The 20,606-nt window shown below is 40.5% G+C and overlaps 2 protein-coding genes across 2 annotated transcripts in view; one reads left to right on the forward strand and one right to left on the reverse strand.

Annotated features, from left to right (window-relative positions):
* The first annotated feature begins 6,657 nt into the window (after nt 1-6,657).
* On the forward strand, nt 6,658-12,797 carry SAT1 (spermidine/spermine N1-acetyltransferase 1). The gene is made up of 6 exons (XM_063126479.1): nt 6,658-6,937; nt 8,631-8,682; nt 8,778-8,861; nt 10,497-10,598; nt 10,683-10,723; nt 12,255-12,797. Exons 1-6 carry the CDS (start codon nt 6,872-6,874, stop codon nt 12,423-12,425), a joined length of 516 nt encoding a protein of 171 aa, XP_062982549.1. The 5' UTR covers nt 6,658-6,871; the 3' UTR covers nt 12,426-12,797.
* A 7,103-nt stretch (nt 12,798-19,900) lies between these two features.
* Nucleotides 19,901-20,606, reverse strand: part of APOO (apolipoprotein O) — a 36,597-nt gene continuing 35,891 nt past the window's right edge. The window contains exon 9 of the mRNA XM_063126480.1: nt 19,901-20,307. The gene's annotated coding sequence lies outside the window, so the exon portion shown is untranslated. The remainder of the gene's footprint in view (nt 20,308-20,606) is intronic.

Raw genomic sequence — 20,606 nt, forward strand, 5'->3', positions numbered from 1 at the left:
CGAATTCCTGCGGGGGTGCGAGGGAGGAAGAGAAAATAGCCTCTCTCCCGTCAGCGTAGGGTTGGCTGTTTACAGCGCAATGCTATGCATGTCTACTCTCAGATAAGACCCACAATGGGTAAAAGTGTTTAGGATTGCAGTCACACTCAAGACTATTAGGGTGACCATATGAAAAAGAGGACAGGGCTCCTGTATCTTTAACACTTGTATTGAAAAGGAAATTTCAGCAGGTGTCATTTGTATATATGGGGAACCTGGTGAAATTTCCTCTTCATCACACCAGTTAAAGCTGCAGGTGCCCTGCCCTCTTTTAAATCTGGTCACTCTAGTATAGCTCCTGCAGCTTTAACTGCTGTGATGAAGAGGGAATTTCACCAGGTTCTCTATATATACAAATGATACCTGCTGAAATTCCCTTTTCTATGCAACTGTTAAAAATACAGTAGCCCTGTCCTCCTTTTCATATGGTCACCCTAAGATTACCTTAACATTGATCTGTTATAATATAAACCCTTACTGTGAAATCCTATGCATTTTTAGACAGACAAAAAAGTAGTCCTACAACTCCCAGCATCCCCCAGCCAAGTATGGCTGACTAGGGAATGCTGGGAGTAGTTTTTTCTGTCTAAATATGCATAGGATTGCAGTCTTAACCACTCTGATAGAAACAGAGGGTTTTTCCCACCCGTTGAATGCATGCTGAAGTCAAGATTGTCCTCGTTGTTGTGAAAATAGCTGATGGTTAGTATGGATTACTACAGAATACATTTCGTTCATTACCCAAAGAGAATACACATTTTGCTTTCTCTGGATCAATCGTCATTCCCTCCTTCTAAAGTTCCTTTCTCATGTTGACCACTTAGGAAGGATTAGCAGCTTTATAATTAAATCATTATCTTTTTAATTCGGTGCTTAGCAGCATTTTAATCCAAATTTTGCAGCTGGTAATGTTGAGAAAACATTTAATTCATAAAAACATTTTTATTTTTATTTTTGCTAGACTTGAAAGGAAGGAGCTTTCCACAAACCACTAGAGTACAGGAGGTGTTTAATATAAACATTGTCTTTCCCATAATCACAGAGGACGTACATACTGAGAAATTATGATCCTTGAGAATGGGAATAAGGAGAAGAGCAAATATTCTGAGGGTGCAATCCTATGCATGTTTAGACAGAAAAAAGACCTACTAAACATGCATAGGATTGCACCTTGAAAGAAATAGTAGCGTGTAGCAATGAATTTACTCTACAATGTACACTGAAAACTTCTCTTTGGACAGATGGGTAAGAAATTTGCAGTGAAAGCAGATTCATATCTACTCAGAAGTAATTCCAATTTAGTTTAATGAGGCTTACTTAAAAGTAAGTGAATTTTAGTATTTGAAAGTAAGTGAAAGGTAAGAGAAAGTAGGACACTGCAGTGCATGACATGCACTAGGTCAGGTGTGGCCCACCAGATGTTGGACTACAATTCCCATAATCCGACCATTTGCCATACTGATTGGGGCTGATGTGAGTCAAGCAGCATCTTGAGGACCACAGGTTCCCCAACCTTACATTGAGTATATCTCCCTTCACTGAATATACCTCCAATAGTGTAATACAATAAATGTTTATTCATCAGTCTCATTGAGTTCAAAAGGGCTTATTCCCAAGATGTGCACAGGAGTGCATCCTTAACGGTATAACAACAACAACAACAACATAATGCGATGGCTATCATGAATGAATATTTTATGTGGGACTTCATATGTACAAAATGGCCTGAAAGCTTTCTCGTCTGGTCACGGCACGCCAACAACCTAAGACATGTCTATCTTACAGATTGCAAAGTAGCAGCAGACCCATAGTTCCTTCTTAAGGGCCAAGCAGTCTGATTTTCAACCCAGTTCAAATTCAGTGCAATGCGACATTGAGGATGTGGTGCATCTAACATATTTCCCTTACAACCTTTTAATTGGGGTTCCCTAATTCAGTATTGCGAGTTCCCCCTGCAACTTGTTCTGTGGACTTCTCTTATGAAGTTCTAATTTTAGTGCTAAAAAATAAAAGTAAGAGTATGCAAGAATTTATCAAGTCTTCAGAATTTTGCTATTTGTATTTAATAAAAATAACAGTTACAGTAAATAATTAAAAGGACTACATAGTGGAATATTCTGTACCTTTGAAACATCTACAGCTCAATCCTAGATATGCCTACTCAGAAATAATTCTCATTAAGTGAAATGGGGCATACTCCCAGGGAAGTGGGTATAGAACTGCAGCCTCCAATAGTAACCTCTTCCTTGTCAGCCATTCTTTTCCATTTGCTACTTCCACATGATTGCTCACTTCCTCCATAACAATGGCCTTCCTCTTACTAAACAATGGCTTGAGTCCTAACTTTCCTTCTGTGAACAGGATAGAACAGAGTTCACAGAACAGATCTTTCTTGCATCCCTGAAAATCTGTCCCTGGGATTGAGATTGCCTAAGGAATTGTGTGGGATACAATTTGCAGAGGGATGCAAGTGGAGGGATAGTTGGCAGAAATTCCTCTTGTCTTGCAGGAATAGTAGAGCAAGTTAGATCAAAGCTAATGATCAAATTTTCTAAAGGCACAATTTTTCCATGTTTAGACAAAAAAAAAAAAAGGTCTACAACTCGTAGCATGGCTGGAGTATACTGGAGTTGTAGGCCTGTTTTTCTGACTAAACATGCACCCTAAATAGTTTAACCACAGGGTATTGCTCTTAAATGGCCCGAAATTTACCACATATGTAGCTAGTTTCATTGTACTCTAGTTCCAGTTAATTGAATACTAGCTCTGAAAGCCATTACCTCAGAAAAGGCATATTAAAGCTTTAAAATGTAAAACAACAGAGAGACACTTGTTTCGTGTCTATTGAACAACACAATGTCTCTTTAATAAAGGATTGTCTAATTCAACTTATTGCTACTAGTGCAATACAGCTAATGCTTCTTTTAAACATATGTTTGGCAATGTCCAATAGTTGGTTCTTTTTAAGGAGAAGTTATTACACAGACAAATTTTGTATTGGAAGAGTCTTTAATATTCATTGATACACACATGCTTTTAAATTATTTACCTGCTTCATGGAAATTACAAATGAGTCAGGGTAAATGGATTCTCTGCACTCTTTTGACAGCTGATATTACAGCATTGGAAAAATAAACACTCACCTCCTGTAATGCAATGGAATGAGGACCTTACAATGCTTTCAATATTTGAACGGATATCCACTTTCAAATGGATATTTATTTGGATATTTGGTCTGCTTTTGTTGAAGCTGATGTATAATTGCTAGAAAAATGTATGCATTTCATACAAATCCATATACATATTTTTTTTAAAAATGGGGGAAAATTGGGTGCCTGCAGGCACCACGTTGAGGACCTCTTCCAAGGCACTATTGAAGGTGCTTGTGGGTGCCCAGGTGCCCATGGACAGCGCATCGGGGACTCCTGGATTTGTTTCCTCTTTTATCGCCATTCTTTTAATATAATATGAAGGAGCTCTTCTCATTCAGACCTTGCCCCAGTCCTCTGTCTGTTCTGGATTATGTTATGTCCAATTTAATTGTCCAGAATAAATTACTCTGAAATCCAAGACTCTGAATTCTGAGCATTGAATCCCAAATTAGACTAATGTCCCAGGGCTCATCCTACCACTACTAGGAGGATTGAGGTGGCTACCTCAGGAAGGTGGTTTTGAGTGTCATGAAAGGGCAGCAAAATGCTATTTAATGTTGTTGTTGTTATATTTTTACTGCAAGGAAGAGGAAAGGTGCTTGTAGGATTTTCTGCTTTAGGTGGCAAAAAAATTGGTTGGCTTGAGGACCAGACGCACTACTGGCTGCTCCCACTTCTAAGCATAGTCCCAGTTCTCAGAGTCAAGCGAAGTATCTGTTTAATGGGGTTGTTGTTGTTTGTGTTTGTTTTAGGGTAAGAATCCAGGTGAAAGATACGAATTAAAGTAAACAGAATCTGATTTCCCCCCTAGATTTAGGAATAAATATAGCAAAACATGTAATAGTTTTACAGCTGTTAACATGTTATATAATGTTGATTCATTCATTTTGCTATGGAATCTGGTTTGGAAGACCTGGGCCGGGCAGCATATGAAGTCATCTGTGGCTTCAGTTTAGCTATGGAAGGAAGATTAAGCATTTTTGTAGCTCAAATTTCAATATTGGCCAATTTAACCCTAGGGAATGGTAGTTTTCAGTGAAGCTGCATTGATGTCTTTGAGGCTGCGTCACTTGTGGCCCTCCAGATATTTTGACCTTCAGCTTCCATATTGCTTACCATTGATTATGCTGGCTAGGGATGATGGGAGTTGTAGACCAAAACAACTGGAAGCCCACAAATTGCTTGTTCTTCGGGTAAAATCCAATATAAGTCCTACTTAGAGTAGACCCATTGAAACGAATAGGACTTGTTAGCCATGACTAACATTATTCCCATTCATTTCAATGGGTCTACTCTAAGTAGGACTTATGTTGGATTTTACCCTTGGTGTATCTGATTAATTAGAATGTGTGTCCAGTTCTGGAAGCTGTAACATGCTTGTTCATATTTCTGTCTGAATTATTTTCAGAGTTAGGTGAAATGTGGCCCAGTCTGTAATAAATTTTGTGGCTTTATCTGAATGGAAAATACAACAATTCATTCAGATGCTGCTGATTTTTCATGAGAACCACTACTAACATCACACAGAAGCCTAATATGATCCAGATTGTTGATGAGTCACTAGTCATAATTTCCATCTGATGTATTTGTTTATAGATTTATAAAAATTACTAGAGGCCTCACCATACTTAATATGTCTTTTGAAACTAAACAGCCAAGCTGCTTGTAGATTTATGAAGAAGTGAATGAAGAAACTCATTCCTCTCTATCCTTTCCTTCAAGCAAAAGCTTAAAAAAAGAAATTTGCATGACTCTGGAACAACTGGTATTCAACGGTTTCAGAGAAGTGGTTTCCTTTTTGCCAAGTATGACTTTTTCTATCACAGGGCTGCTGTGAGTAACTGACAAAAGTAAAAGAAACAGATTTAAGTTCAAGTGCCTTGGCATTGGTGATCTGAAAATCATCTTGAATACATAAAAAGTTATATTACACAGTTATTTTGGATTAGTTAATGGGACCTACAAAAGTGTAAATATTTAGAATGGGAATAAAGGATAGCATTGCAGAATCATGCATGATGATTTTCATTCCTGGTGCTAAAGGGCCAAACTTAACGTGATAGAGGAGTTCTGTAACTGGATATAATTACTTTTTTTAAAAAAAACTAGAAAGCAGCTGAGGTGGGTCAAATTGGGGCCCTGGTACTGGGAGACAGGGGTACTTACCTGTTTTCCCCCATGACATTTTTGTTTGTTGTGAAGGATAATAGCTCAGAGGTAGAGCACATGCTTCGCATTCAGAAAGTCTCATATTCAGTCACTGGCATCTCCAGGTAGACCTGGGAAAGATCCATCTGAAACTCTGGAGAGATGTGGCCATTTAGTAGACAGTACTAAGCTAGATGGACAAATACTCTTTCAGTATAAGGCATTTTCTTACGTTCCTATGAAATTGCCAAATAGCAATTCTATATTGCTAAATAGAAAAGGGAGTGATGTTGCCTTTACAGAGGATTGGGTAGGTACAGCACAGTTAGTAATGTTTGGATTATTTAGAGTAAGGCTGGGTGAAAGAAAGATCAGGATCTATTGGTAGATCTCTGGGGGATTTCCAGTAAATCTGCAAGAGTCTCTGACTCTCAGTTGCAGGGGCTGATCTATATTTGGGGCAAATGGGGGAAGTAAACCCCCTCCCGCCTATCTCCCACCTACTTGTGGCAGAGATATCCCACAACAGGTACATTTGCTCCAATGTGCAGCTGATGAGTGCCACACGTGATCCTCTGTTGAGGTTGGTGGTTCCAACTTCAGTGGGGCTATGATTTCATTCTGGGATTTAGTCAGAACCAGACAGAAGTCTAAAGGAGCTATCCAAGGTGCCAATCCCATTTGGGGGATAGGGTTCGGCACCTGGACAGCTCCTTTGGAATTCTGGCTGGTTCTGACTAAATCCCAGAATGGAATGACAGCTTCACCGAAACCTGAGCCTCCAACCTCCAGTGATGCCCTTCTACAGTCCTCTTCTGCCCCCACCAACACCAATGGAACAAAATTGAAAAGCTTTACCTCTCTCCTTCCCTAATTAGGTTGCTTAAAAAGGACTTGTGAGCTTACTGATCAGATTCCTGGGCTCAGCTCGTGCTCAGAGGTACCCTGCCCCTTCATTCATAGCATGCGTCCGCCTGCCTCATGAGCCACACTATTTTGCACTCGGCTCCAGTTGTTGGAGCTCAGGGTATTCAAACAAACCAAGGCCGACCTCGCAAGGGCAGCGCGCCTGCTTCTGGCTTCAGAGTGTGTCCGCCTGTTTGCGCCATCGGGTGGCGGTCTCAGCCCGGCCTAGTCCTGCCTTTTGGCTCGGGCCTGGATGACTCATCTGTTTCCGCAGCGCATCATTTCCTAGAAAAGATGAGGTAAGCGGTGAAAGAGGAGGAGCGAGGTGGGAGGGGGGCGAAGGGGGCCCGATGGGTACCCGGTGATTGGCTGGCGGGCTGGAGCGGCGCGGTGCCGCCGGCCTACAAATAGGGGCCGCCGCCGGAACGCGCCACGCAGAGCCCGCTGGACCCGCGCTGCTGTCTTTTTCTCGCTCTCCGCGCCGCCGGGGGATGCTGCCAGCCTGACTCTGCCTGTGCCGTCGCCGACGCCGCGCCCGGGACGCGAATGAAGAAACTCCTTCTCCTGCTCTTCAACTATCGGGAATTCACGCGAGGCGGGGGACGCAAAGGAAAACGCCGCCGAAAATGGCCTCGTTCCATATCCGTGCTGCGCGGCCCGAGGACTGCGCCGACCTGCTGCGCCTCATAAAGGTATCTTGCTCTGGGCCAGCCGGGCGGCCTTGCCCGGCCGTTGCACCAGCCCCCAGTACTGGAAGGAAAGAAAGAAAGAAAGCTGATTTAATAAAGTTAAAAACAAGACACTCCAGTTCGCCTCCTCCAATTTGCCTCCTTTTATTTTGACCCTCGGGGAAAGATTTTGTTTTTTGTTTTTTAAATAATACTTCTATGGTGTATAGTTAGATATAAGTACATATGGTGCGTGTAATATATATTACACACACCTATATATAGTGTTACGTGAACAGAGCTGTCCTGGAAAGGAAGGGTGGTGGGACCTCAGGGCGTAGGGAGGATTTCAAGCTTATCTCTACAACCAGAGGGTTTCTCTTAGTGAGGCAGCGAAACTGGTGCACTTGATAACCGCCTCCAGATGTGGTCTGACTTAAACGAGAAGAAAAAAGAGTAAAGACGTACTAAAAACAAGAGACTGGACAACACTTTTTTCTTGCTCTGTCTTTATATGCCTGCCCTGCTTTTAGTAAAGGGGCATTGCTGATATCTTCCCATTTGTAGCTAGAGTGGGCAATCCTTACCACACAGCCATATATATACACACACTGTCAATACATAAACTTAAATTGCAGTCCTATTCAAAACTACACAATCCTCCCAAAACTTGGGACTAAGCCCCTTTAAATAGAGTGAGACATCTGAGTAAATGTGTAGGATTCCACAGCATGTCACATATTCTGGTGTTTTATGTCCGATCAGCTTCTAATAAAAATGCTTGTCTTAGCACATACAGTTTAAAGGGCAAAGGTTAGAAACATTTGGGGTGAGGATTGTTTGTTCCGCACTGAAACAGCCTCTCACAACACCTTTGCTCTCCTGGGTTAGCAAAACAGCCCCTCCCTGTTCTTGTGCAACAGTCTCCACCTTCAGCATGAAGTGAATGACGTGCAAAATAAAAATAAAGAAGTGGAGTGAAGCGGGAAATGATTCAGCAATTAGCCTGGTCTAATTCTGTGTTGTAAAACTGGATGCCCTCTCTTTAAGGGGTTGGACCTAGACTTGGTCATACTTCAAATAGGTCCACTGAAATCAGTGGAACTACTCTTAATTATTATTAAGACTGTGTCCAACCTAAATTAGATGCAAACACTGAGGAATAGCCTTTTCAGTTAGAAAGCTTTTCCTAATGTACAGCCAGAACTTAATTTTGTTTAATTTAAATTAATTCAATTAATTATTATTCTTTTTTTGACATTTTAAATATCTGATGAATGTCAAGCTGTCATGTGCAGCTCAGTTCCTTGTATCTTTACTTGGAAGAAATCCTAGTGTTTTCAGTGAAGCTTATTCTAGGTAATAGTTATAGCAAGGACTGGGAACCAGTGCCCCTCCAGCTGTTGAATTACAGTTACTATTATCTCTGATCACTGGTCTGGCTGGCTGATGGGGACTGAAGTCCAAGAACTTCTGGAGAGCCATAGTTTCCCCAGTCCTGGTGTATATAGGATTGCAATCTTTAGGCAGTTCCCTCTGTTCCTTCACTGTGTTGTACTTTTCCAAAATTTTCAGTTTTCTCAGACTAGCAGCAAACGTAGGGGGAGGCATATTGATTTGCGTTTTTCTGTATGTTCATGGAACAAGAAATAAAAATACATCAACAGACATTGGTCCAATAAAAGCTATCAAACATAATGTGCTTTGTTTTGGGCAGGAGCTTGCTAAATATGAAGATATGGAGGATCAAGTAGTACTGACTGAAAAAGGTAATATATACTAGCCTGTCAGGGCAATTTTGCGACAATTCGACTGGGGGGTAGGAAAATGGTGTCTAGATAATCCATTTACTGTTATCCTGTAGATCTACTTGAGGACGGCTTTGGAGACCACCCTTTCTATCACTGCCTTGTTGCAGAAGTACCAAAAGAACATTGGACACCTGAAGGTGAAACTTGAATTTTTAATTTTTCTTTTTTCTTAAGGAAAGAAAAACACCAGGATATAAATAATACTGCTCAGATTATACATAAGGCTCTAGCTATACCTCATGCCATGGGTAAATGTTTAAGCTTATTGAAATATGAAAATTGTGGCTTGGATCCAGACATTGCCTTCCATGAATGGAAGGGATCCTTCTGTCTGCAGAAGGGTTTTGATGCAGCAGAGCATTTCCACTGGTGGATTGGGAAGGAGGCTTTTTCCCCCCAGTTTCTCCCTACCCCTGCTACCTGCTATGCACCGCAAAGTCTGATGTGGAACAGTGTGGGTCTGCAGTGGGGAAGGCGAAATCTGCAGAAATCACCCCCCTTGCCTTTCCTGCTGGCTGGACTGTACTAAGCACTCTGCTCAGGCAGTGCTCCTGCTGGTGGGAGCAAACTCTGGATCCAACCTGATTTCTTTTACTGAGTTGTTCAGTTATCCTGAAGACCATGGAGAACAAGGTATAATAGTATATAATAATAATACTGTAATTCCACTTCGTTACATGGTTATTCTTGTTTAACCCTAACTTATCACGATGTAATCCTATTGAATCACATGTTTTCTTTAATTTGTCCCCAATCTTCAGGTTACAGTCTCTAGCTTCGCCATGTACATGGCCCTTCCGTGTACATGGATGGGCGGGGAGGTAACTAAAAGATCCGTTACACAATAAAGTAGATGATCATGATATATGAGGTAAGGTCTCCAGGGACAAATACTATTCCCAAACATTTACCTCAGAAAGAAAGAGGAAAAAAAGTATATGCAAAACACTCGGTAGATCAGAAATCTTACATGTATCTCTGTTCCTAGGAATACATTTAAAGCATTGTATGACCATAAAATCAGATTGGAGTTCTAAATATGGTTTTAATATCGACTAGGATGTAGCTGGAAAAGGATTACCAAACTGCAGTGAGTAGTTGTTCCTTTTACAACTGCAACTACAGAACAGTATTAACAATAAAACAAGGAAAACACTTGAATGCAATTGCTAATAACTTGTGTCTAGATCAAAAAATATAGTTGCTGTTTTAACTTTGACTGTCACAGCTGACACAATGCTGTACTCTCTTTTAAAGAGTGATTGTTTTGTGAGCAAATGGACACAAACCTTGAAGCTTTGGGAGTTTGATGTTGAGATAATTGCCACACTGTTCTGATCTGCCGTGTAAAATTGCAGAAGTCTGAATGGTATTCCAAAGTGGTATCAATAGGATATGCACAGTGTGTCTCTAGCAGAAAGCTGTAATAGTTGTGTGATGACAGTAGACACAACTTGCTATATATTGCAGTTGTTCACACCTGGGTATATGGAGGAGCAATATTCAGTTAACTGCACAGTAAATGTTATGCTGGTTTCGATCATTCCCAGATAGTCTTTACTTAATAGGAATCCCTTCTCTACTTGGACTGCTGTTCCTTATGGCATATATTGAGTTATAACTCAGCTTTCCCTGTTGCAACATAACTGATTAATTTTGCATGTTCAGAATGTCTATTTTGACATATGCATGTAAGACGTGAATAATACTAACTTGTTTCTTTTAGAAGATACTCTGTGTGTTCGTAAACTAAATTCATGTTTTTGTTACAGGATATGGTATTGTGGGCTTTGCCATGTATTACTTTACTTATGACCCATGGATTGGAAAACTTCTGTATCTTGAAGACTTCTTTGTGATGAATGAGTTCAGAGGTACCATTTAAAGAATAGAACTATGTTATATGCAAGGCTTCTAAAAGAATCACTAATAACTTTGCAATACTTTTCTTTTTTTAGGCTTGGGCATTGGTTCAGATATTCTGAAGAATCTGAGTAAGGTAAGTAGCTGGTGCTCGTTTTCCGTCAGATGGCAGAGTTCTGTTTTCTAAATGGCCAACTAACCAAAGTAACACTTAACAGAGCTGGGACTTATGCCTCATAAATAATTCAGCCCAGATTCAGCAATGCCCATGGGCAAGTAGTAATCTGATAGATCTCTGATAAGTGCAATACAAAAAGGAGATACTGCAATTGCTACAGGAAATAGCTTAATTATAAAGAAATAATTAAAAACAACAGGTGTCCCAGCACTTTTGGAAAGAATATTTTCAAAGGAGTGTTGTGTAATTAAACACAGTGACCCAATTCACACAATCCCCACTGCCCATCATGACTAGTTTAAGCCATGGTGAGCTGCAGCATGTACCGTAGTTTCTGAAAAATCAAGCAGCAGTCATGTCATATTCTCCGAACCCAGGAACCGTGGGTTATGAGAGAGTTTAAAAAAAACATACATAGCCCATGGTTTGTTGTTGGGTCATGCAAGTGTTTAACTTTTTATTCTCTCAGCATTTTAAAGTCTATACATTTTATTTTAATTTTGCTGTTTTAAATTTGTATTTCTGTGCTGCTGCTGCTGATTTTATCCTGGTTGTGCTTTTATATTGTATTTTATATCATGCTTTTATACTGTTTGTTTTATACTTTGAATGGTTTTAATTTTTGTGAACTGGCCAGAGAGCTTCGGCTATTGGGCGGTATAAAAATGAAATAACCTTCACATAACCCACGGTCCCTGGGTTCAGACAACATAAAACTGCAGCCACGGCTTGAATATTCAAAATGGTGGTTGCATATACCACAGTTCAGTGTGGTTGAAATAAGCCATGGTAGGCTGTTCAATTGTGCAAACCAGCCCATTTCCTGTATCTATTGGTATATTTTTCATTATGCTGTACTTAGAATATCTCTCTCCGTGCATTTGGTTCCTGCTTCTGCTTTTGACTGTGTGACATAAGCAACATTCTCACAAACCAGCCCACATCAGAGTTCATTATGGTAACACAATAAATCATAGTACTGATGATGGAGTATTGAGATTACCAGTTTGCCAAAGAAACATCCCTCAAATCCTATATAAGCAATAGGTCACATGCTCCAAAGTAATGTGACTCAGTCCTGAGCCCCATGCAACTTATCTCATTGAAATATTTTATAGCTATAGCACACCAGTTTATTGGAATTTCTGACTATTCATATATTGTGATGTCCACTAGGCCTTTCAGATAGTTTGAGTTATGTGATAATTTCCCCTCTGTTGCCTACTGGTGTTCTCCTATAAACAGCCTGCACTTTGGAGGCTACAAAGAGGCCAAGAAGCACACTTGAAACTGTCTTGGAACCCTTAATACTTGAGTGATTCCTAGAGGAATGCAATTGGGGAGCACAGAGGATAGTTCAAATAGGGATTCAGTGAAGCAATTTTACTGCAGCTGAATCTAGGAAATGCTTGCTAGATCACTTACAAAATAATAACCAATACCATATCCCAGGATGCAAAAATATAACTTCCATTGTTCATGTCCTTAGATGGCTGTCAGATGCCGTTGCAGCAGTATGCACTTCTTAGTGGCAGAATGGAATGAACCTTCCATCAGGTTCTACAAGAGACGGGGAGCTTCTGATCTGTCATCTGAGGAAGGATGGAGACTCTTCAAAATAGACAAGGAGTATTTGATGAAGATGGCAACTGAAGAGTGAGGAGTTCTGTCAAGCCAATACCAAATTTCATCCAAGAATTTTGATTTTTACTATTCTCCCCGCCTTGCTTTTTATCAACTTTATATTGAAATAGATTAGTGTGGCCCCTAATTCAAATGCTTTATTGTCCATCAACCATGTTCTGGAGTTTTGAGACTCTAGACCCTCAAGTAGAAACCGTTATGGAGTCAATACATTCACCTTTCTCCTTCGTCCCGTCAGTACACTTGCGATCCTAAAATGTATATTGTATAAAACTTCATTCTTGTAAGTGTCATTCAAATGTGTACAGTGTACACACTGATAGGGATTTTGTTTTCAATTATTTGTGTTCATAAGAAAATAAACTGTTTTTCATGTTAGTGACAGCAAGCTCGTGTAGTCCTCTGTTGTTCACTGTCTTATAGTCATGGTCTTTCTGCCATTTATAGTGTAATAATATATCCATGACATTTCTCCTGCCTGTTACAGCCCATTGTCCCCCTTGCTAGCCCATTTACTATCACTTGCCCTTGCCCTCTTTGCCCGTTGTTAACTTGAACAGTTTTCAAGGTGCTGCTGGACATCTAGAGCAACTAGTTTAGTGTGTCTAGTGCAGCTTCACATAGATCAAGGTCACGCAGCCATAGAGGGATCAAAGTGGCCTCTAGACTACCGACACTGTCATCTTCAAGGATTTTTGAGCCTGGCAGCTGATGATGGTAAGGGGGTGATAAGTGTGGGAAAGGAGGCCTTATCCCTGAATTCCTTTTATTATGTCAGGCTGGAGCAGGAAGAGAAGAGAGAAACTGGCGAATACAGAATTATAGAGCACATTGGACAGGAACTTTCTAAGATCTGAAGACAGATTTTTCTCATATCACCTCATCATTTTAACTAAAGACTGAAGATTGACTGAGTTGCAGGCCAAATGGCTGGTTTCCTCTACAATGTAGGCTGGAACTGACGGAGACCTGCCCTTTCCTATGATACTTTTCTCATGTCTGGTTGTATTTTGTAGAATCTATCCAAGGGCAGTACAAGTCACATGGGACAAAGGTTACATGGATGAAAGTCCCACTGTAATCAATGGGCAATGCATCAGAGTAAATTTGTTAAGTATCTAAGTCAGTGGTTGAAATGTGTGGACCTCTCGCTGCAACTCCCATGAGCGTTAGTCAGAATAGCCAATAGTGAGGGAAATGGGAGTTGTAGCCCAACATTATCTGGCCACAAATTCCCCATCCCTGATTTAAGTGAAAGTACAGGCCCAGTTTCAGAACAGAAACTGCCTTGGTCACCCCGTAGGATGACCTTTGCCAGTAGAGGGACAGTGGGAGTGCAACCCTTTGGATTCTCTTGGACATCTTAGTGGCTTTTGATACCTTCCGATTTAGTATCCTTGATAAGTTGTCTGGGCTAGGAGGGAGGCATTGTGCTGCAGTAGTTCCAGCTGTATTTAGATGGCCAATTCCAGAAGGTGGTGCTGGGGGATTATTGCTCTGTGCCTTGGCAACTATGTGTGGGGGTCCACAGCGCTCTATTCTATCCCCCACGCTGTTCATCATCTATATAAATCTGCTGGGGTAGGTTGTCCAAAGTTGTGGGATGAGGAGATATTATATGGATGACATCAAGCTCTAGCTCTCCTTTTCATCAAATCCAGGTAAGGCAGTGGCTGCTCTGAATCAGTGCCTGGGCATTATAATGGACTGGACTAGAACCATCTCTTGTCACTTGAGGCTCAAGTGGCCTCAGTGGCACAGAGTGCCTTCTACCAATTAGTTGGTGGTGTGATGTTCAGCTGCCTTAATAGGCATGAAAAATAAATATATGCAAAGTGAATGGTTTATATTATGCATAAAGTTCTAGGAAGTAAGTAGGCCTCAATGTACTTACAATTTCTATGCACAGGTTGAATATGAAAGAAGAATGCCCGGGGGGGGGGGGGATGCCTGAGTGCTGATTGGATAGTGATGGGGGAGTGGGAGGAGCTGGAGAAATATAGCTCTTTATATAGTCTGAGCTGACAGGAAGACTAGGTGTGGTTATGATTCTGTGAAGTGAAGGGTAGAAGTGGGGTAGAGAGAGTGAAGGAGAGATGAAGGGATGTGTATGATTCTGGGAGGAAAACAGTGATATATGAGATAAGTGGATGATTTTGAGACTAAAGATAGTTGAGTATATAGACAGAATTATATAGTGGGACCTTGTAAGAAAGAAATGATAGAAACCAATACACTTAGAACCTTGTAACCCTACACATTTCAACTGAGGAAACCAATAAGCTTATGTACACTTACTTACCTTAATAAATTCTAATTACTTTTAAACATCTGGTGTGGTCTGTGGAGGAGTGACTGAGGAGAGAACAGTTAACGGTGGCAGCGGAATGAGAAACTGAGGTTGGGCTGTGAAGCCTAAAGAATGAAGGCGAGACAAGAGCGGCAGCAGTAGGCCAAAACCCTCACACATGTCATCAGCCCAGGGGGGATTGAGTGGTCCTGAGTGCTAGTGGCATAGATAGTCCTGTCAGGTAGCTTGTGGGCATCTCAGGTGGCCCAGCTACAACACTATCTGGACAGGAATAACCTGGCTTCAGATGTTTTTGCTCTAGTAACCGCCAAGTTAAACTACTGCCATCCACTCTACGTGGGGCTGCCTTTGAAGATGGTTCAGAAACTGCAGCTTGTATAACATGCTACAGCCAGACTAATAACGAGGACCAAGAGGTTTGACCATATAAGACCGACTCTGGCCTGCTTACATTGCCTGCCTGTATGTTTCTGAGCCCAATTCAAAGAGCTGGTTTTAACCGATAAAGCCTTACATGGCTTGGGACCACAATACCTGGCGGAACGCCTCTTCTGACATGAAGAGGCGCTCTTTCCACTGCCAGTTGAAGACCTTTTTATTTTCACAGGCATTTAGCTCTGTTTTAAATCTGTCACTATTTTGCTAGATTTTATTTTGGTTTTTACTTCTATTTTATACTGTAGTTTTAAACTTTTACAATCTATGTTACATAGCATTTTTAATTGTTGTAAAATCCCCAGAGAGCTTTGGCTGTTGGGTAGTACAGAAATGTAATGAATGAATGAATAGTAGGTAACTGGCAATAATCATCACAGAAGAAATTAAATTGGTACAAAATTAGTTCTGGATTAAGCATTCCATTTAGATGGGTCTAGTTTTATCTTAATACATATGTGGACAAAAAGAGAGGCATAAGTCTTACATAAATTAACAGATGGAAATAATATGGCTATTTGTTTGTGATGGATAATCATCTGAAATAACGAATGAGATACCCATCTTGTCCTAGAGTTTCAAAACATGCCCAAGGTACACTTAGTGAAAATGGCCCGTCATAAAACAGCACACTGCTATTATGTAATATATTATTGAGTGCAAAGTCTCAGCCACACAACCCAGGTCTGGTAAAGCACCAAATGTTGAAGAAGCAGAATACGAAGACTTGATGAACAATACCAAGGACTAGTATAGAAACTCTTACGTATTCTGTAGCCTGGGTGATTTTTAGAAACTTAAATTGGCTGTTTGGTCACTAGAAAATATAGCTTGGCTCACTCTATTTTACATTTCCCAAGACTGTGAACACACGACCAGCCTATTTCCTTCGTTATAAGCTTCATGAAACCACTCCCATGAATGGATAGGCATCAGAAAACCTGTATAATAAATGTTGGAATGAAGCCCAGTTTGGTTAAGGCTTTGTCGTATTCCATACTTAAGTTTAATGATTAACCCCAGTTCCGAGTAATGAAACACAACCTTTATATCTTGTAAGTCTAGCTTTGTAAGAAAAATAGATCCTTTCCTCCTTTTCATAATTTCTGTACATTGTTTAAAAAAGGGGCTGGAATCACTGAAGGCTTCACAGGATGACTCCTGCAACCCAATGTCCTCCGAGCAGCAAATGCAGAAGGAGAACACAAAGCAAAGCAGTATGTGCCTGTTTTTAATGGTTGCTAAATATATCAAAAGAGGAACCAACTAACTTGTTACAGTGCCCTGCACCCACATGCACTTCTCTTCCCCACTAATATCCTTTGAATATAACCACTCTCTCATTACCAAGAGCAAATAGTGGCGCAGTTAAGCCATTAATTTTGATCAAATTGTGAACTTCATGTTTAAAAGCATCCAACATGTCATGGACATGCAAGAAAGATGTGAGCTCAACTCCAGTCCATACAAGCTTACGTCATCATAAATATGTTAGTTTCTAAAGAGCCACAAGTCTTTGTGTTGTTTTTGTTCTCGTTTTTGATGTTGCAACAATCTAACAAGGCGAAACATTTCTTGAGATGGATTCCCCCATCCCTCATATCCACTGTTTTCAAATAAATGAATTTTTTTAATGATTTTTGCTTATAAACAACTTTTCTCTATATTGACAGAATGTCCTCTGTGGTGACTGTAAGGTCCTATTAGATATAAATTAGAAATTAAAATTGAAGAGACATAGTTAAAAACCACAAAACAAGGGGCATGCATTGTTTAAATGTAATATGAAATCTTGTGATCTGTTTAATTAAGTATGTACCTACAACAGATTCACTGGACTTATTAAACAAAATACTGTCTCTGAAATATCAATTTATATCCATCACTGAAATAATATTAACACTGAGGCCCAGTATTGGGCAAAAGGCAGGATACTACTACTACTACTAATCATCACTAATAACCCCAAAATCTATTATGTGTGCAATTTCATACTGTATGGGACATCCATTGATTTGGGGGATATAAATATGATCGCTAGCATGGCCATGTACCTATTTTAGGGATAAACTTCAACTGGAAACTTCAATATTTGTTCAGCTTATGGCAGAAATTCACTCTGTGAAGTAAACAAGGTCCTTGCTCTTATTCAAGTTACATTATTCCTGAGAAGCATCTGTAATGCAATTTAGGGTGGTACTATAGCACTTGAATTGGACCCTGTATTGTCATATAGTTTAGGGTGAGCATATGAAAAGGAGGGCAGGGCTCCTGTATATTTAACAGTTATATAGAAAAAGGAATTTCAGCAGGTCTCATTTGTAAGCATGGAGCACCTAGTGAATGTCCCTCTTCATCGCATCAGTTAAAGCTGAAGGAGCCCTGCCCTCTTTTGTATCTGGTCACTCTGGCTCCTGCAGGTGGATCTGGTGGACATTGTTGACTTGGATTTCCAAAAGGCTTTTGATCAAGCCCCTCACCAAAGACTCCTGAGCAAACTTAGCAGTCACAGAATAAGGGGAGAGGTCCTCTTATGGATCACTAACTGGTTAAAGAACAGAAAGCAGAGTAGGAATAAATGGTACATTCTCCCAATGGAGGGAATTAAATAGTGGGGTCCCACAAGGATGTTCTGGGACCAATTCTTTTCAGCTTGTTCATAAGTGATCTGGAATTAGAAGTGAGCAGTGAAGTGGCCAAATTTTCCCATCACACCAAATTATTTGAGGAGCTCCAAAAGTATCTCTCCAAGCTGTGAGAGTGGGCAACCAAATGGCAGGTGCGGTTTAATGTAATCAAGTGCAACGTGGTGCATGTTGGGACAAAAAAAACCCAACTTCAAGTATAACCTGATGGGATCTGAGCTGGTGGTTACTGACCAAGAAATCTTGGGGTTGTGGTGGACAGCTCGATGAAAATGTCAACCCAATGCAGCTGCTGCAAAGAAGGCAAACTCCACGTTAGGCATTATTAGAAAAGGAATTGAGATGTTTATACAAATCCATAATGCAATCACACTTAGAATACTGTGGACAGTTTTGGTCACCACTCCTAAAAATGGATATTGTAGAGCTGGAAAAGGGCAACTAAAACGATCAAGGGACTGGAGCATCTTTCGTATGAGGGAACGTTATAACAGCTGGGATTGTTTAGCTTGGAAAAAAAGGAGACTAAGGGGAGAACTTATAAGAGGTGTACAAAATTATGCATGATGTTGAGAATGTGGATAGGGAAATATTTTTCTCCCTCTCTCAAAATACTAGAACCCAGGGTCATCCCATGAAGCTGATTAGTGTGATGTTCAGGACAGATAAAAGAAAGCACTTCTTCACACAGTGCATAGTTAAACTATTGAATTCACTACCTCAAGATGTGGTGATGGTCACCAATTTGGATGGCTTTAAATGGGGAGTTGGATAAATTCCTGGAGAAGGCTATCAATGGCTACTAGTCCAGATGGTTATGTGCTACCTCCAGGATCAGAAGCAGTAAGCCTGTATACACCAGCTCCTGAGGAACATGGCTTGTTAGGGTGCTGCCACACCATGTCCTGCTTGTGGATCCCTGGTTGACAGCTGCTTGGCTACAGTGTGAACAGAGTGCTGGACTAGATGGACCCTTGGTCTGATCCAGCAGGGCCCTTCTTATGTTCTTATCTAATTGAAACCAGCTGAACTAATGAGGCAAATTATCAGTGAAGTGGCATGCATGAAAACAGAAGACCCAGTATTCTAATGTTTTTCTGTTTTTGTTTTAAAAAGCCTGCATTAGAGGCACCATTACATTATTGAGTAGTTTGATAAGACTTAGGTCTATTGTCTAGTTTGTCTCTCTTTGTGTATATACACAAAGATGAATTATGAAGGCATCCACAGAGCCAGCATGCAGTTGCTCTTATTAACAAGACACACAATTACATGAATGCAGGATTGCTCTGGCTACATAACCTCTTCCTGAATGGCAGAGGAAGTGCTGCATAATAGTCACAAGATACTACACAATATTTGAATAGGAAGATCCCTAAAACACAGAACCGAAAGTATTCCCATTTTAATTGTCAAATATCCTTAGAATGCACAGAAGTGTCTGTGCCATTTTGCCTACGGGCTTGAAATTCATTTGCAAACTTTTATTGAGACCAGAAAAGGCACTCTGGCAATTTTCTATCATTCTGCCAGGCTGTTTTCACTTTGGAAAAGATAAATTGAAATGACTGTAAGCAATAAAAGGTTTATCTGTTGTGTCCAACCCTACGCAAAATGTTTGAACTCCCTTGTCTTATAATTCTTGGCAAGCCAAAAATGAGAATAAATCATTAGCTATGCTATACTTGGTTCCCACCAGTTCAGCATTCTGACCCTGACTGAGCTGTGCATTCAGGCAAGGAAAAATCCCTAAAGAAAAAACAAAGAGTTTTGTTCCCATCAATCTATAGAGGGAAGCTCACAGATGCTCCATTATGCACTTCCCACTGACCATCGTCATCCAGAAGAGTTTGATTTGCAAGGGAGGGGGGAAGGGGAAGGCTCAGACAAGAGACAAGGCTATTGTATATGTTGATCCTTTTGTCAAGTTTGCTAGCCTACTGCTAGACACAACTTTACGGCTGATATGTTCGGTTAAACTCCCCCCACCCCAACACAGACAAATAATCTTTGTTAGTTCTTACTTAGAATGTCAATTCATTCCCTTTTGACATAGCAATAGAAAGATCCTAGTTAAATGCTTCAACATAAGAAACAAGATGAGGGGGGAAAAAGAGGCAATGTTTTTAATCTTCATTTTAATTAAGCCTATAAATAACAAGAGATTGAGGAGTTTTGCAATTCAGTTTGGAACCCGACCCCAAAAATTAAATTAGAATTAAGTCCTATTAAGTTCAGTGGAACATACTTCCTTGTAAGTAGAGCTCAGGATGGCAAATGTAGGCCCAGGTTCTGAAATATGAGCGAGTAATCTTCTAGAACTCTGACCTAAAATTCAAGGCTGGCAGAAGACAGGGCTGTGTCCTTCCACATTCAGGCATGGTGCTTTCAGACAGGCTGTAAGGCTAGTCTGTTCCTGAGCCAAGACACAGGTGGACGATATTCACAGTCACCACAGTTTGTGATTTTCTAGTAAAGCATTGATCTTCTGGAGGCTTTCTGTCCACCTGTACACAATAGGAGGATCTCAGTTAGGTTATTACTAATTTACAACAGAGTACAATCAAAGACCACCACTAAGGCTGGATACGGTAGACCTGGCCATACTTTAAACTAGCCTGGCAACATTTTAGCACTGACTCAGTATAGGTCCATGGTCAGGTTGAAAGACACTAACCAAATGCACAGATCCAAGTGAACTCTAGCCATGCTGTGCATACTTTTGCCCACCTACCTCATCTGACTAACCCCGGGAGTCAAAGTTGCTTGATATTGCAACCTTAATATGAAATTATTAGCAGTAGCA

This window comes from Elgaria multicarinata, chromosome 5, assembly GCF_023053635.1.
Source record: "Elgaria multicarinata webbii isolate HBS135686 ecotype San Diego chromosome 5, rElgMul1.1.pri, whole genome shotgun sequence".
NCBI classification, from domain to species: Eukaryota; Metazoa; Chordata; class Lepidosauria; order Squamata; family Anguidae; genus Elgaria; species Elgaria multicarinata.

What these genes read in the sequence shown, in the direction of transcription:
- SAT1 (XM_063126479.1), top strand. Translation starts at nt 6,872, where the DNA reads ATGGCCTCGTTCCATATCCGTGCTGCGCGGCCCGAGGACTGCGCCGAC. An exon ending in AGTAGTACTGACTGAAAAAG is followed by an intron (nt 8,683 to 8,777) that starts GTAATATATACT and finishes GTTATCCTGTAG; the next exon opens with ATCTACTTGAGGACGGCTTT. An exon ending in TGTGATGAATGAGTTCAGAG is followed by an intron (nt 10,599 to 10,682) that starts GTACCATTTAAA and finishes TTCTTTTTTTAG; the next exon opens with GCTTGGGCATTGGTTCAGAT.